This window comes from Panthera uncia, chromosome B1 (assembly GCF_023721935.1).
Source record: "Panthera uncia isolate 11264 chromosome B1, Puncia_PCG_1.0, whole genome shotgun sequence".
NCBI lineage: Eukaryota > Metazoa > Chordata > Mammalia > Carnivora > Felidae > Panthera > Panthera uncia.
In genome coordinates this window covers 90,182,152-90,199,738 of record NC_064811.1, presented here as the reverse complement: position 1 = coordinate 90,199,738, position 17,587 = coordinate 90,182,152, and the positions used below count along the sequence as shown (strand labels likewise).

The 17,587-nt window shown below is 40.8% G+C and overlaps 1 protein-coding gene across 1 annotated transcript in view; it reads left to right on the top strand.

Annotated features, from left to right (window-relative positions):
* The window catches only part of ELOVL6 (ELOVL fatty acid elongase 6), a 141,852-nt gene extending 127,066 nt beyond the window's left edge, over positions 1 to 14,786 (top strand). The window contains exons 3-4 of the mRNA XM_049631040.1: positions 5,251 to 5,402; positions 12,375 to 14,786. Coding sequence (XP_049486997.1) covers positions 5,251 to 5,402; positions 12,375 to 12,799 — 577 coding nt within the window. The 3' untranslated portion in view covers positions 12,800 to 14,786. The remainder of the gene's footprint in view (positions 1 to 5,250; positions 5,403 to 12,374) is intronic.
* The last annotated feature ends 2,801 nt before the right edge of the window (positions 14,787 to 17,587 follow it).

The following is a 17,587-nucleotide window of genomic DNA, read 5'->3' as shown; positions in this document are numbered from 1 at the left end:
GTTTATTCATTATAGCAATTGTAGCTAAGCGCCTATTTAAACAAATTTTTTTATTGTCAATCTAATATATGCTTGCTTTAAAATAGTCAGAAATGTATGTAGAGACGGTTCCCTTTTCTACCCCCAGAGTATCATAATTAATAGTCCAATAAGCATTCTTGGTACCTCCTCGTGCCATGGCAAATGGCTAACAGTGAAGAAACAGACTTCTTCTGGACAAAGAATCTAGAACATTTGTTTGAGAAGCATCTTAAGCTAATCAGGGCTGTGGTTTCCCCCAGATCCCCATTGTGCCTAATGTAGCGGAAAGAGAGTGGAAACATCCACCGCTCCTTTCACGAAGCTCTTTCCTAGTCCCTTCACTATTATAATCAAAATTGGACCTTGACACAAAGAATTATGTATTTCTTTTAAAAAATGCCAGTGTGACCTTACAGCTGGGAAAGGACGTGCTAGAGCACTAATCTGCCCTCATTAAACACAATGGCCCAGACTCTCAGCCGGTTTGAGGCCCTAGATTTAGAATAATCTTTTGTCATTTGATTGAAAGATAAATTTTACCTGAAGCAGATGCTTCTCTATACCAACAGAGAAGTCTCTGTTGGTATAGAGTCTCTCCTTCAAGATGTTCTATGGAAAATGCTGATTTCACATCCTATTTTGAATTTGCTGCTTGTCGCTTGTTTTGTGAAAAGTTGGCTCATGAAACACTTAACAATAAACACCTCTAAAACACTTAATATGAACAATCATCAGTGCAAATCAAATTCTCTGTATATGTATTTTCTTGACTTTCATTCAGGGCTAATTAGCTTTAACCTCTTTTGCCTGACACAGTGAGGTTAGACAGGTAAAAGTGCTTTCCCAAAATGAAGAACAGACCAAGTAAAGTGGCATTAATAACAATGATAAATAGTAATAAAGTAGTAATAATATAACAAAAACTGTTTTCAGTTATACCAGAGGCTGTATGCTAACTAAATACCTTACTTATATCGTCCTACAAAATTCATAGAACTAATGTGCACGTTAGATAATAACATTTCAGAAAATAAAAACTTAGAGACGTTAAGTCACCCAGCCATGAAACTAGCAAGTGAGAGCGCTGTGCCTGGAATTTGTGGCTCTCATCTGTTGGAATGGGTTAGAGTGGTTGAGAGTGTTGATGCCATGTCCAGGCATGGCCAGAAAGAGTGTCAAGATTGATCAGGAATGTCTGCCATTGGTAGAAGCGAGGACCGGGGATAGCGGAGCATGGGTGGCATATTTGTCTTTTACATCACAGTGTCTCTCAAGATGATGTAACTTAGGGAGGGAAGAATGTCTCCGGATCCAAAGTATATTTTGATGTATAACAGGGCCTTGTGCCCACTTGTACTAAAGAGCCACATGGTTCCAAAGTATACTGTGGCCGAGATGTGCCAGGGGCAGAGCTACTGGCTTCCCACAGATAACAATCATCCCATTGGCTAAGCGGCTCCCTGACGGCTCCCCAGCAGGAGCATTGTCACATCACAACAAAGTGCCTTTGCCCGCAGACACATGGGCCTGATGGCTGGCACTGCCGGTTTCCCTGAAAAATGCACTGTCCTCTGTTCTGAGTCAGCCTTATTGTTCAGAGCTTAGGGAGTGAGGCTTAGGCCCAGATATGGGACAGTAATATGTGTGATACACTCGTTGCCAGCAATATTGTGGCAACATCCTGATACCTAAACTTTTAATTCTGCAGTGCTCTGAGGTGGCCTCCGTCTTCCCTGACCCCCAAAGCTTGAACACCTATTTATCCCCAAGTCAAATACCACCTCCTCTGAAGTCTTCCAGGACCACCACCACCACCACCACCACTCACCAGAGTTACTGATTTGCGTCACCTCGGCATCTAGGACATTGCCAATAAATATTTAACAGTTGAAGGAACAGATTAAACTGTGCCGATACTTAAGAAATTGGACATGAACTACCATGATTTTTGAGACTCAAGAAGGTGAGAGGACAGTAACTTTTCCAGAAGTTTGTCCTCGGATCTGCTCTGATCACGGGTGAAGGAGGGGCTCTGTTTGCTGTGTTCAGGGGGCCGGAGGTAGCAGGAGGGATGGGCTCTGGACAATATGCTGATGGTTCGGAAAAGTCCTAGACCAGGGACTAATGAGCAGAGACTGATACGTGTTGAAAGCATGTCACTTGTGTGTTTCTCTGCTTTGGGCTTGTACAACAGTCATTGATGTATCTCTCACTGGTTTATAGAAAGCAGATAACTGACGTAGTAAGTTGTAGCTTGACTTAGATGTATTACATAGCCACAGAAATGTTAACTAGTGTTCCAAGGTCTACCGAAAATCAGATCCGGTGTGTTGTGTCTGCTGGGATGCAAGTAATAGAAAGCAAAACCCCAAAGGGCTTATACAATAAGAAAGAAAGCTTTATCAAAAACAAGAAGCCTTGCAGTAGGGGCATTGGTTAATCCCGCAGCTCCCTCACATTTTGAAGGGATACTTTGGCATCCTCTCAGAGGCACTTTTGTCTCCACAGTAGCTCCCTCCTGTTTGGAAAGTAGCTGCTGTGATTCCAGGCAATTCACAGTAAAGAGCAAGTAACCTATCCCCAAAGGCCCGCTGCCAGCCCTGTCTTCACATCACAGTTGGCTAGAAGTGGGAAGTAGGTCAATGCCCACCCTAACAAATCACTGGGAAGGGAAATGGGATTGCTAAAACTTGCTTAAGTAATTAGGATTTACTCCTAAACTGAAGATAGTGTCACTTTCTTGGGAGAATTATGAGTTGGGAGAGACAACAAAATCAGGATTCTTTTAATATGGAGAAAGAGGAAGGGGTTTGGCAACTTCTCGTAATTTAGCCGTCATCTGGTGAGGTAAAGACAACACATAAAAAATCAGTTCGGGTAAGACAGAAACAGTTCCATTACCTGAGTTTACCAATGAAATCCAATCCTCCACACCCAAATTAGGACAGTTTGTTGACTGTAAAGACATAGGTCATTCCACTAGGAGGGGACATTTCTTTGAGATAAGAAAGTGAGAAGGAACAGCCTTGAAAGAACAGGGAGAGAAGCTCCCTAAGAGGACATTTCTTAGGCAAAGTTCCTAAGGCAGGAAACTGAAAGGATAAGAAAGCACTGGAATAATTGGCTCACAGTCACCCAGAAGACAATGGCAGGTGGGAAGGGTAGAGATGGGGGACAAAGGGACATTCACAACCTTGTAGATTGTGTTAAGAAGCTTGGGGGTTTTATTCTGTATGCAATGGGAAGCTACTAAAGGATTAGATAAATCCTAAGCAGAATCATTTTATATGTTGGAAAGCGTAACTCCATTTAATGTAGGCAGTATATCCTTAGAGAAGCTACTTATGAAGTCCCAATAAACTGTTGCCAGGGGAGCCTGTGTGGCTCAGTCAGTTGAGCGTCTGACTTCAGCTCAGGTCATGATCTCACAGTTTGTGAGTTCGAGCCCCGCGTCAGGCATGTGCTGACAGCTCGGAGCCTGCAGCCTGCTTCGGATTCTGGGTCTCCCTCTCTCTCTGCCCCTCCCCCACTCACACTCTATCTCTCGCTCTCTCAAAAATAAATAAACGTTTAAAAAAAAAAAGGTGCAAGGAATTCAACTTCTTCACATTGGTTTTATGCAAAGCTGACCTTTAGTTGGTAGATGCCTGTTTATAGACCCTGTAGCCCAGAGCAATGACTTATTTGGAAGCAAACTCTTAAGACATGCTGAATAAACAATAGTGCCTCTGAAGAGAAATGAAAGCTCCTATTTCCCAATCTGGTGAGGCTGCTACTCACTTCAACAGTTGTTCACTGGTTAATCTCCTAACTGACTTAGACCTTTGAAGGGGATGCTGCCAGGAAAATGATGGCCAAGCACATCTCCCCACATGGTCTGCCAGCTTTGCTTTGTCATGCGTGTGGTCTGCATGGTCTGGCACATATGCCTGGGGGATCAGTCTGTAACGGAGGCTGCCTGTTCCAGCTGCAAAGGTGTTTCACACCTCGGGTTGCTTCACTGAGTTCAACACATTCCAGAGCTCTCCTGTTTCCTTAAAGACTCCTTAATAAAAATGTCATAAGTCGGTTTGTTTTTCAACAGTCTTTGAGTACCTATGCCTGTGTGGAGACAAACACATGACGGAGTTTGAACACATTAGTATGTGGTTATGGAGAGCTCAGAGGAGTGAACCTGAATGGCTTCCTGGAGGAGGTGACAGTAGAGCTGAGCCTTCTTCTGGCTTCTGTGAGACAGATTAGAGTGGAAAAGGGTAACCAATGATATTAGTGGTTTAAAGGCTGCTGCTGGGGTCCAAAAAGATGCCATGGAGGTCTACATTGATGAGGCCAGTCCAAAAGTAAAGGAAGAGTTGGCGGAGAGAAATAAACAGATACTCGAGCAATACAGCCGGGGACTTCGAAAATGATTGGACATAGTGATGTGGGAAACAAAGGCAGAAGGAAATGGCGGATAAAATTAAATCTCCTTATAACCTGCAGCCCATTGACAAATACTTGAGGCAGGCGCAGTAAAAGGTTCTCCAGGAACTCCCTACTGTCATAATGCTAATGCTTTGCTAGAGGGAAAAACAACCTTAGCTTGACAATAGCTAGGCCTCCAGGATCCTGTGAGTCTTCTTTAGCATATGAAAATCTCATTGGAAACTTCCACTGGACTTTACCTCCCGCAACTTCATGGTATGTAACCAGTCTCTCCTCGTGGTCCCGGGGCAGCTCTTTCTGCCCACAAGTCCTTTCCCCATGCTTCAACAAAATCACCTTTTTGCACCAAAGATGTCTTGAAGAATTCTTTCTTGGTCGTCGGCTCCAGACCCCTCGCCATCTCCCCAAAACCTCATCAATAGGACAGACTTGAGATGATTCCAAGAGTTTTCAGCCAAGCCCATATCCTCCCCAAAGGATAGTTCTCCTCAAGCTGAAACACAGAGGTCACTAGACTTCCTCGTGAGAGCCTGCCCTGGATCCATTCCCCTTGTCCATGGCCTTTTGGGGGTCTGCTGATGAAGAATAAGTGGCATTGTGTATGGTTTTCAGAATAAAGCACTGCGAAGAAGTTTTGTTGCTCTTGCTTACAAAACATTTTAAGATGCTTCTGGGTAAATGCAAATGATTATGAGTCATCTATACCTCTTTCCCACGAGCGGCAGACAGTCTTCAAAGTGTGAGTAATGTCAGAAATGAAATTATTTTCCTGAATGTTGTTTCTTTTCTCTTTTCGTTATGAAGTATATTCGGTGCTCTTCGAACTGGTGCTTATATGGTGTACATTTTGATGACCAAAGGCCTGAAGCAGTCAGTTTGTGACCAGAGTTTTTACAATGGACCTGTCAGCAAATTCTGGGCTTATGCATTTGTGCTAAGCAAAGCACCCGAACTAGGTGAGTGTCTTCTCTCCTTCCGTTTCCACCCCCACCCCCCTTGGTAGCTACACACCCACAGTATTTATTTTAAAACAAAGAAACGATTTGAAGGCCCTGTTTTATTGGTTGCAGGAAAGTTATAATTAATGAATTTGAGAGTTCTTAACTAACTTCCACTATCTTCTTCTCTCCCCTCCTTCCTTCCTTTTCAATAATTGTTCATGGTATATACAAAGAGCAAAATAGTTTATGTAAACATGCAGACTTCCAAACACTACTGAAAATACACTGCCAGAGCATATAAAATCTACGTGGCCCCTTCTGTCCAGCACATTAGCAGCTGTGCTAAGATGCAAATATGGAGGAAAATTCACAATGCAGCAAATTCCCAGTCCCACATGGAAGCATACTTTCATCCTGCTGTTAGATTCAGACCTAGAAACTAGCCTTTCATTTGGGTATCCTCATGTTCTAAGTAACAAATGCTAAGCATTGGTTTCTGACGTTTGATTTTAATCATCTAAGGAACGGGCCTTGGAGAAGAGGAATATGGCCACCTTCTAGAAATTAATCCAAAATAACTCCCAGTGTATGTAGGGTGTTTTTTTTCTTCTTCTTCTTCAACTCTTTAATGGTCTTGAATACAAGTGTGGCATAGGTTAGCAGAAACTGTGGAAAATTTGTGACTAAGGATTTGACGTGGATGTAGTTCACCAATATCTTTACTGTCGGAGAAAGTGATCTGCTGGTGATCATAAACTCTGGGTTCATCCATGAGCAGTACTGGTCATCATCTCAAAACTGGTTTATATCCTCAGGGAACACCTACTCTCTGGGTTTTTTAATTTTTTATATGGAGTTAAGAATTGTATTATTTAGTTCAAAATATTTTTTTATAGATTGTATTCCCTCTCCTGTTTCTCCTAAAAAGGGGGTTAGAGGTTGTACTTTCACTGTAAGCCATGTTACAATACAAACTACCCAGAGTCTTTCTTTAAGGTGTCCCTACTTCATATCCTGTGTCTGTTCACAAGGGATGTGAGATCTCTCTGATGTGTATGTTGACAATCTACCACTTTCTACCAGCTGCTTTATATATCCTGCCTACAGAGAACTGGCAATGGATTTGAACTATTGGTTTGACTATTAGTTTCCCAAATCAAAGACAAGGAAAACTTCAGAAAACCTTTCCTAAGAAAAGCAGGGGTATGGAGAGGGGTCCTCTCCAAAATAAGTAGATCACCGTTGTGTGTGCAGAGTCTATGAAAGCAGACTTAGGGTGAAATGCATTAGTATGGATGTATTCATTCATTCACTTAATATATTTATGTTAAGCACCTACAATGGATGTTTAATAGAGGCTGGAATAGAATGTCTAATCCATCTAAAAAGAAATTTAGAATAGGAGTTTTATGAACCAGGCCACAGGACGCTATTTTTTTCATGTTTGAATTGAGACCACAAGCTGTCAAATCTTAGACTAGAAAAATGTTTTCCAAACTTGGAGCCATACACAGTGCCTAAAACAGATGTGTTTTTAGGAATTTCAAAATTCTATGGGAACATGTTAATTTTGTGTTTGCATTTATAGATGAAATAAAAGATTGTCTTGCCAGATATATTTCTTTCATAGTGATGCTTTAGATTCATAGAATTTCTGAGGCAGATTACTTTTTCTCAAACAGGGGTTGGTCTAAGAATATGAGCGTGCATTCTCATGTATTCCCCTGGGGTTTTGTGACATTTTCTTTAAAATCCATACATTATTAATGTTTGAGAACTATTCACTTTGAGAAATATCATATCCCTTTGACTTAATTTATACTGTATAATAAGGATCCTGAACCACCCCATCTTTTTTGATACAAAACTGACCATAAATATATGAGTACAGTGAATACTTGAAACATGTAACCCCCCCCCCCCAACATGTTCACCACTGAACACTCTTCACAATTTCTACCTTACTATGCTCAACGTATTTTTTTTCAAATCAGCAATGGTGCTTCTATGCTTCTGGCCCTTAAGCCTTAAATTGCAAAGAAACAAACTCAGTCTTTGCTTCTAGAAATCCTTTTCCTTGCAAACGCTGCTTGTCTGTGTTCTGAATTTTATGCCATCGTATTTGAGGGACTTGAAACTCAAAATAGTCCCTTCTACCTTTAGAATAATTTATCGAAGAGCCACCTCAACCTATCTATAGTGGTCATTTTTCTTCAAAGACATGAGTAGACCTCTACTGTCTGTCCTCCTATCTTCTGTTCCAGATTGACATCAAAGTTTTAGGATGGCGGACAGAGTTAAAATTTCCAGACTAGAACTATTGGTGAAGCATTTTAGAGGTGTTTGTGCTGTTATCCTGTGTCTTGTTAGAGTGTTAGTCCAGGTGATGCTAATTAATCAGCTGTCTTATTTAATCTAGACCCAAATTCACCACTCCCCACTGCCCCAAGGTAGACCTTATAATTGAACACAATTCTACTCCCTCTTGAGCCCAGAAGGAGCTGTACTGTAGTCCCTTGTGCCAGTGTTTTGATAATCTCTTTCCCTAAGAAGCCTCATGCATCTTAGTGGGTTGTAGGTTGGATATCAAACACTCCATTTCTTAATAGTTAAAATATAGAATTGAAGTGTTGACAATGGGCTAAAGAGTGGGGGGCGGGGGGGGGGGGCGGGAATCCTAAACTTAATCTGGTTCTTTAATGACATTCTTCATGTAGTTTCAGGTTCATTATATACATATTTTCATGGTCAGACTGCTTTGTTTTTCTATTTTAAAATATGTTTTATTTCCTTTTGAATAGTCTGGAGCTCATTGACAATGGCCTTCCCAAACTAAACTGTTGAATCAAAATAGATCCAAAAATCAGTACCAGTTGAGTGCCTCAAGAGATCGCCAGCCCCTAGCCCTAATTCAGTGAACATGTTTCTTGAATGCCTTCTTGTTCATTTTGGAAGTTAAGACCCTTTTCAATTTTTTCATTCTTAGGAAACATTGTTTCTACCACTTAGTTAAGAAAGATTCATCCACAGGGCACCTGGATAGCTCAGTCAGTTAAGCGTCCAACACTTGATTTTGGCTCAGAGCATGGTCTGATCTCACGTGGGTTTGATACCGCCTCGGGCTCTGCGCTGACAGTGTGGAGGCTGCTTGGGATCCTCTCTCTCCCTATCTCTCTGCTTCTCCTCCACTCACTCTCTCAAAAACAAAAAAAATAATAAACTTTAAAAAAAAAAAAAAGGAAAGAAATAAAGATTTATCCACTTGGATTATTTAGAACTTTTCTTATTTTTAGGTCCTAAGCTCTGCTGTTCAATACCCTAAGATTCTGGACTCCCTTATGTGCAGCAGAAAGAAAAGGTTCCTGTGAGAAGGAACAGTTCTTCTGTGTCCAACACTGAAACTCTGTTTTCCCACTCAAACCTACATGCCTGCAGTTTTCACTATACTTTTCTTTGGGGGCTGATGGGGGAGGGGGGAGTGGGGTAGGGATGGCAAAATACACATAATGTAAAACTTAACCATTCTCAGTATACAGCGCTGTGGCATTAAGAACACTTGAATTACTCACATCGCCATCATTCGCCCCTAGCAGTTTTTCATCTTCCCCGTTCGCCACCACCCATCAAATCCTATCACCATTCCTCCTTCACTCAACTCTTAATAGCAAGAAGGCCTTTCTGTTTCAGCAGAAAACAGGGAGCTCATTTCAGTGAATTATAGAGTTACGATCTATTACAACAAATGAGAAGAGAACCGCCAACCTGCTTTGTGTGCCAAAATCTTTGCGCGCCTACTGTTTGAATTATATGAAAAGCTGCTGAGATCTGCTTTTGTGAAAACTTGGAAACATCTGCTCTGAGTCTAGGTCCTTGCACAGTTGAGCTCGTCATTGTTTTTGAAACTCTGACTCAGCAGAGCTCCAGCTAACTCTGCGAAGAGGGGTATAGCCATCTGTGACAAACCACGCACAGTGGGCTGTCCATCTCCTGGTGACTGTGAGCAACCCGGGGGTTTCCAAATGCTGATGGGCTTCTCCAAAGCCGCACAGACACCTGTACTTAACAGGCACACAGGCTGAAGGTACAGTTCAGAAGGGACACTTAGGAATGAGAAGAGCACACCCTGCCTGCAGACTGAAAATAGCTGAATCAAAAGTAGTTAGACAGTGGTAGGGAGAACACGAACCAGCGGTACCTAAAATACATGATGTGGCTGAAGCGTCTGAGAGTCGAGAGTCCCGCTGCTGATTGTTGGCCAACATTCTTTCCATGATGCCAACCAGACCTTTGGCCAGAAAAGATTGGTTGGCCAACATCAAATAAATACACAATCCCTATCTTTGGTTTGCATTTGTAGGTCACTCTGTAGCTTTTGGCAGGCCTGTCAATACCATACCATGGCATGACGGGCTCATGACAAGTCAACTGTGAGATTATGTTGTTTCCCCAGAAGAAAAATAATTCATAACTTCCAGAGTGGTGTGACATTGCATCTCAGCTGCAATATCCAAAAAAAAAAAAAAAAAGTAGGTGGTCTTAAGGGAAGCCCTTCTGGAACCCCGCCAGTTTCCCCTTCCCCTTGCCCAGGAGAATCTACCATTCCTTAGGTCAGCAGCCTCCTTGGGGATACTAACCTTAATAGGGCATTGGAGACTAGCCCGGAGAGGCTCCACGACCTTTACTGGGAAATCCCATCTTCATTACTCCACCTGCCATCCTGTCTGTTCAAAAAAAAAATCATAAATGAAATCAAATTAATTTTGTTTTATAGCTCTCATGACATGTCCTTCACCTCCAGCTCCCCCATTTAAATGGAAATACCTAACGTGTCTCAGATCATGCCCCCTACTCGTGAGATGTGAGACTCCTACTTAGACAGGAAAAACACAAATCAAGTTTCAATTCCAGAACTCTAGGCCCCACTTTTGGTTCCCAGTTAGCTTATTCTAATATGGTCTGTCTTTTGTCCCCTATTACTCTCCTCACACTGAAATTGTTCTTTAGACAATACAGTTTTAACATAAAAGTGATGCTAGAGTTAAAAATCAAAAGAATTAAAAAGGATGAGGTGCTTGTTACTTTACAGCAAATAACTTTTATTGCAACATGTTTGGATGTCATGGTGGATTATATACATTTCTGTTCATGCTTCGAGACTCATAAAAAACATCTTCTCAATTATGAATGACTGAATTTGTTTTTAACATATAATTCCTTGGACTTCTACCTTCTTTCCACTTTGAACAAAAGTAAGCTAGAATTATTGTGTCTACATTATAGTTTACTGAGCCAAGGGAGGCACAAAGTAGTAATTACACAGAAATAGTGGATCTTTGACAGGCACACGAAAATAGCACAGCTTAACACTAAGAAGTAGACCCCGGGTCTCCTGATACCAGTTCTGTCCCTTAAGTATACAAGTCAGAGTAACTGTCACCATCAATCATTATCAGTCTGGCTAACATTTAAAGGCATAATATGCCAGACATCTCATAAGAGAAAAAAGGACTTCCAAGAAAATTTGATAATATGTTCAGAAATACAGCAACTGATAGCTGTCCTTTTCTGTTCTAAACACATATGAAGTGATAATGTCTAACAATTCTGTAGAGAAACAAACGAATAGCTCCTGCTGAATGAAATGGGACACCACCTATATTATTCCAACCATGACCATCAGAACCTTAAAAGTCTTACCCAGACCTCACGTTCTTTGACCTTTCCGAGTGTTAAATGTTTTAGGGCATCCATGAAGTATATAAGGGATAAGACATGGGTAAGTACTAATTCCCTTTGTGCTTAATTAGATTTCAGAATGAGACGAGGGGCCTTCTAGTTCTCGTTGTGCAAAGCAAATCAAATTCCAAAGGTCGCAAAGGATGTTGAGTTTTCCTATATCTGAGAAGAACCAGAGAGAAGAACCAGGAGCATACATCCTGTTTTTGTCCCACATCCCAATGTCTTTTCCACTTCTTTCATAGTTGTTTATGGAATTATGTGTATTTGTGACTAAGCTTGCTCTTCATCCATTTTCACATAAGTTTTTCTACAGTATATTTTTTGGAATCCTTAAGGCTTTTCAGAGAATCATTACGTATAAATAGCATTTACCTACCTGAGCAGAATCCTAGCGTCTATAACATAAATTTCCTACCTTAGAAACAGGGGTCTTTTTCTTCAAGAGAATATTGTTAATAGATCCTGGAAAGCTTTCTCAAAGTTAACTCCATAAAAATGTGTGTCATTTTTAAGTTTTTAATCGTTCGATTCATTGATATAAAATTTTCAGATATAAAATTTTACTTCAGCAAACTGGGTAAAAGGTGACTTTTCTCTCTCTGCTTTTGTCTTTTCCTCACATTTTACTTTTCCAACTGCTGTATGTCGAGACTTCACATTTTACAGGGAGCTTACAAAGATATGTTTTTTAGGAGAGGAGTACCTTTTGTCATATACCAAAGAAAAATGGTTTTCCTACTCTAGAGAGGCCTAAGGACATTTTGCTGAGCACTCCAATTCTAATCTGTTTGTCTCTATTGATAAATGATCTGAGAGAAGTCACTTGACTCTTCCAGACAATATTTCCTAAAATGTATGGCCGAGTTAAAAATTGGGTAGCATGATTGCTAATGGCCCTTCTAGATCAAAAGTTATTAAGATTTTGTGTAAAACAGGTTTCCGAAAGTAACATTTATCGAGTGTTTTCCATGTGTCAAGAGGGCATGTTGGTTATCTTATTTAGTCCTCGGACATTTCCAAGCTACTGTTGGTATCCCCACCATCATCCCCATTTTACAGAAACTGGAAAATCGTGAGGATAAGTAACTTGCCCAAGCTCACAGAGCTAGTGCCATTCCCGGATTCTAACCCCGTCCGTGCCACGCCCAAGTGCGAGTTCAAGATGCCTACCTTCTTGTAAAAATGTGAATTACCATTATGTCATGGTCAAGGGGCTCATGCACATTTTTTGCCTTCTCTGTCTTTCAGGAGATACAATATTCATTATTCTGAGGAAGCAAAAGCTGATCTTCCTGCACTGGTACCACCACATCACTGTGCTCCTGTACTCCTGGTACTCCTACAAGGACATGGTAGCCGGGGGTGGTTGGTTTATGACCATGAACTATGGCGTGCACGCCGTGATGTACTCTTACTATGCCTTGCGAGCGGCAGGTTTCCGAGTTTCCCGGAAGTTTGCCATGTTCATCACCCTGTCCCAGATCACTCAGATGCTGATGGGCTGTGTCATTAACTACCTGGTCTTCTCCTGGATGCAGCAAGACCAGTGTCACTCTCACTTTCAGAACATCTTCTGGTCCTCACTCATGTACCTCAGCTACCTTGTGCTTTTCTGCCACTTCTTCTTTGAGGCCTACATCGGCAAGATGAGGAAAACAACGAAGGCTGAATAGTGTTGGAACTGAGGAGAAAGCCATAGCTCAGGGTCATCAAGAAAAACAATAGACAAAAGAAAATGGCACAAGGAATCACACATGGTGCAGCTACAACAAAACAAAACACATGAGCAAACACAAAACCCAAGGCAGCTTAGGGATAATTAGGTTGACGTAACCCAGTAAGTTTATGATCCTTTTTGGGTGAGGACTCACTGAGTGCACCTCCATCTCAAAGGACTGCTGCTGGAAAACCCCATTCCCCTTTCACTGTCAGTTCTAGGACAAATGAGAACAAAAGTGAGCCAGAGGCACAGAAAGAGAGAGAAGTAGAAAGTAAACAAAGGCTATTAACACTATATGAAAAAAAAAACAAAAAACGTATTTACTAAGTGTTATATTTCTCTAAGAATGAAAGAAGTTTACTTAAAAAACCGTGCGAGCACATACACACACAATCCTTTCTAATCTTTTTTGACACTAAACTGGAGCCAATAGAATAGATAAAATGGAAGAGACACAGGGTGTGTATCTAGAACAATAATGCTTTTCCGAAAAGTAAAACCTTTTAAAGAAAGGTCAGTAGCTGTAGCCCCCAAAAGAAAAGATGTCTTAATCACCTCTCATGAAAACAGATGTAAACAATTGTATTTCAACTCAGAGAAAGACTGGTATCTTTCCCTTCATAGCACAGGCTCAGGCTAGTGTGGGTTTGCTAGAACCAAACGGGGCACAATACTTTTCCAAGGTTCTTCCTGGGAGGATGGAAACAACGCAGCCCAATTCCTCAAGGGGCAGCTCCATCGTGGAGCATTTCTGATAGTTTAACTCTAATTTCTACTCGGAAATGAGCTAAAAAGGATTATCCTTGGTTCAGTTGCCCTGGGCTTTGGAACCGAAGAGTAAATACAGAATAGAAAAGGTAAAACTCAACCAAATGATTTGAAAATGGATTCTGTACTACCTGTGAAAAGATCCAGCCGGATATCTTGAGCTGGGAAAAAGGGGAAAGGACAGGAGGGAAAGTAGGGGGCCGAAGATGAATACAACAGACTACGCATACCCCTCTCTATTTGACTTCACACACACTCATAACTTTCCAAATGAAACCCTGTTGTACAGTCCATATTTTCTATATTTTTGTGAATTTCAAAAAGAAATCTGCAGGGCTCTTCCTGATATTGGGTGAACACTGTGTTTCCTCATCCTCTGCATTTGCTGCCTAAGCAATGCAGAGGTGTGTAAAGTGCCCTCTGCTGGTCAAGTGGAGATACTTCAACAGACACTTCATGGCAAGTTTGGCTGAACAGTTGACAACAAAGGGCCCCTTAGAGACTTATCCTTCAAATTTTAAATGATCTAAAATACTCATCATATTTTTTGGCCAAATCAGAAGACATTCTTCCTGCTTCAAGTCCGCTTCAGAAATTTTTTTAAAAGGGACTTTCGCTCTGGAACTCAGAAAATCAATTTATTAAGAGCCATATTGTTTAAAAAAAAAAAAAAGCTAGATAATATAATATTATCTGTAATATTTCAGTCCTTTACAAGCCAAATAAATGTGTAAACATTCCTAGTATTTCAAAGAAGCAATTATGTAAAATTGTTCAATGTGATATGCTAGTATTCTAATTGGTTAAGTAGCTTCATGATTAGAAAAACTAGATGAAAACGATTAGCAGCTACACTGTGTAGACTATACACGCATAACCACACGTACATGCACACAGATGTGGGGTACACTCAACTTCAAAGCCCAAATGCATAGAGACACATTTTCTGGCTAGCAGAAAAGGAAAACTGTTGTTTATCTTTCTTGCTTTATTTGAGAGTGTACAGTAAAAGGGATTTTTCAGATTATTTTTATATTATTTTAGCTTTAATTGTGCTGTCATTCATGAAACAGAGCTGCTCTGCTTCTCTGTCAGAGATGACAAGGGCTTTCTCAGCATCTTGTTTATGTGTGGAATTTAAAAGAATAAAGTTTTATCCCATTCTGTGTGAATGGCTTGAACAATGAACAAAGAATCCATGCAAACCAGGTCATGACTGATAGACCCAGGGTGGGGATGGGGCTTTGCAGGGGAGGGAAACTGTTACATCTGTGTTAAATTATTGTGAACAGTCTATGATGTCTTGACATTGGTCCAGAGATGAGAGACAATTGACGGATGTATTGTGATATTAAGGCAAAAACAGGCATGAGCTAAAAAGGTGGGACCTGCTATAACAGCTAGTAGGTTCTTAGGATGCAAATAATGTTATTTTGAGCTTTGAAAATCCATGATACTGTGCAATATGCTTTTTTTTTTTCCTTATAAAAGAAAAGGAGCAGAATAATTAAAATGAGGAAAAGGCCAAATACAGCTGACTTGAGTTTAACTGAAGGACCAGTTAGAGCTTATCTGGTTGATTTAATTTAATCATTGAATCCATTGATTTATCATTGATCCTTCAATGCAGGTTAGAATAAGGAAATGAGCATAGACCTTAAATAGACTCTAAATGATGCTTCCAAAGCACTTTTATCTTGATACAGGTTCATACTTGTGTTCACTTGTGAGATAATTTAGAATTTTTGTTTACAGGTTGAATGTCTAATAAATAGTTTTTGAATTGGCTAAATATATCTAAAGGCTTTTCCAATGTTTATCATGGGAGGAAAAAAAACCTTAAAAAAAAATTCTGGTATTACAGTTTCAATACAATGTTTTTAACATCTTGGCTTGATTACTTAATTATATCGAGATAAGAGGCTGGACCACTAGCCCATGGCAAATCTGAATCCTACCAGAGAATTGACTGCCACATAGATAATCCTACTATCAGTTAACATTCCAGAAAAACTTGGGCAGGCAAGTTTTTAGAACTGCCCCTCTATGCTGCAATAGATTATCTTTCTATTGGAGATTTTCCACTGCATTCCAATCCCACCATGTTGAAAACATTTCTGGGTTGAAAAACAAACAAACATCCTTCATTTCATATATAAGTGCATGCAATTTGATGCCCGAGGTCTGAGTATCAACCGGAGTCTACAAGTTTGCAATGAAAAACATTCTAATGAAAAACACTCTGGAGGTTTTATCTGGGCCTTCTAGTTTTGCTAATGAGAAAAGAGTAAATACTGTACTATTTAAATTCCTGCCAGGCCAAAGTACCAAATTAAAATCCTATATCGAGATTCTTATTCCAGATAATTTACCCTCACCCTTCTAGTCACACTCCACTATAAAAACTAGGGGGGAGGGATAGATTGCTTAAGGGGGAAGAAAGGATTGATTATATTACTCTCACTTCCGCACCTCTCTACTAATGTGGTTCTGGCCTGAATCAGAAACTTCATTTGGGTAGGAGTTTTGCTGAACAGAATGGTAGAACACTTCTGGGAAAGAGACCTACAGAAATTTTTTTTTTTCTAAATCAGATGTGGTATCTTTGTGATAAAACCTGGCACATCAAAGAAACAAAGTGCCTGGAGTAAACTACACTGAGTAGAATGCTCCAGAAGTCTGGCCTCATTCCCAGACTGCAAAATTACCTGGGAGAGACAGCGTGCTCAGGTTACTCTCTTCTCTTTTTTCTGATAAAACAGCCTCCCCTCAGAGACCAGGTGTCACACAACTGCCAGCTCCAGCACATCCTGAGGGCTTTTTTTTTTGCTCTCTCTCGGAGTTGTTGGATTGGCCACGTGCTGATTCAAGAGAGCTGGTAGTGGAGTGGAGAAGATCCAGTAGACTTTGATCCCAGAATCGAGTGCTTTGAGATGTATGTGGTGGTCCATGCCTGTCTCTTTTAGACACTTGTTTCCCTGAAAAAGTTTCTGTCCCCAAGAGTGTAACTGTGTGAAAATTCCATGATGGAATCCCAGAACTTTCCAGTAGTTCAGGTTTTTTTGTTTCCACTGATATTTTGCTATCAGTTCAGGATGATAGTTCGTCCCGTGAGTCACTGTCTCCTGTAGCTTTAAGTGCTCTCCGTCTCATACACAAGATCTGATTCTTTGCGCCTCAGACCCATTACCATCAAGAAGAGATTTTGCTGAGAATACACCACAGGGTTTGGCCGGTAGTACACACACACTGAAGTGAGAGCCAATAAAGCAGCGATACTTTGTGCCAACAATCAGTATGAATGAAGTGTTAGGACCCAGTTTCCAACGAACTGACGGCCTTGGTCTGCTGGTACCCAATACTTGAGCAAAACAAGGTCAGTGCCATTATAGCATTTTTCTGAATGCCAGTTGTGACAGACTCCCAATTATAAACGTCCTCCAGCCACATGGCGGAACCCATAGCTAAGAACACCCGCACAGAGTATCGAAGAATATTCACAAGCCTGTTGAGTCATCCCATTAACTTTCCTCATCCTCAAATACTTTAAAAATTCAGGGCTCATAGAAGGGGAGACAGTAATTCCCAGGCTTCCTTTCCTCCTGAATTACACTTAGAAAAAAGTAAAACAGAAGTTGTTCTGACAATAGAAGAGAAAGCATGCATGCACACCCATGTGTGGGTTTGGAAAGGTCATAATAAGGGCATTATAATTTTATGTCAGGCAAACAAAAGTCTTGCAGTCAGATACACTTCAGTGGAAATCTAGGCCCAAAACTACATTGTAGTAAACTTCTGAAGCAACTCGTTAAATTCAAGAAACCGGTCCCATAAGTCAGGGTCAAGCCATAATTGCAACCCACTTAGGCCAGGATCGAGGGGTCCTGACTCATGCTGGTATTTAAACAATTTCTCAACACTTGGCTCTTGAGACTTTTCTCTGTGGGCAGATATCAAGAACTCTCCAGAAGTA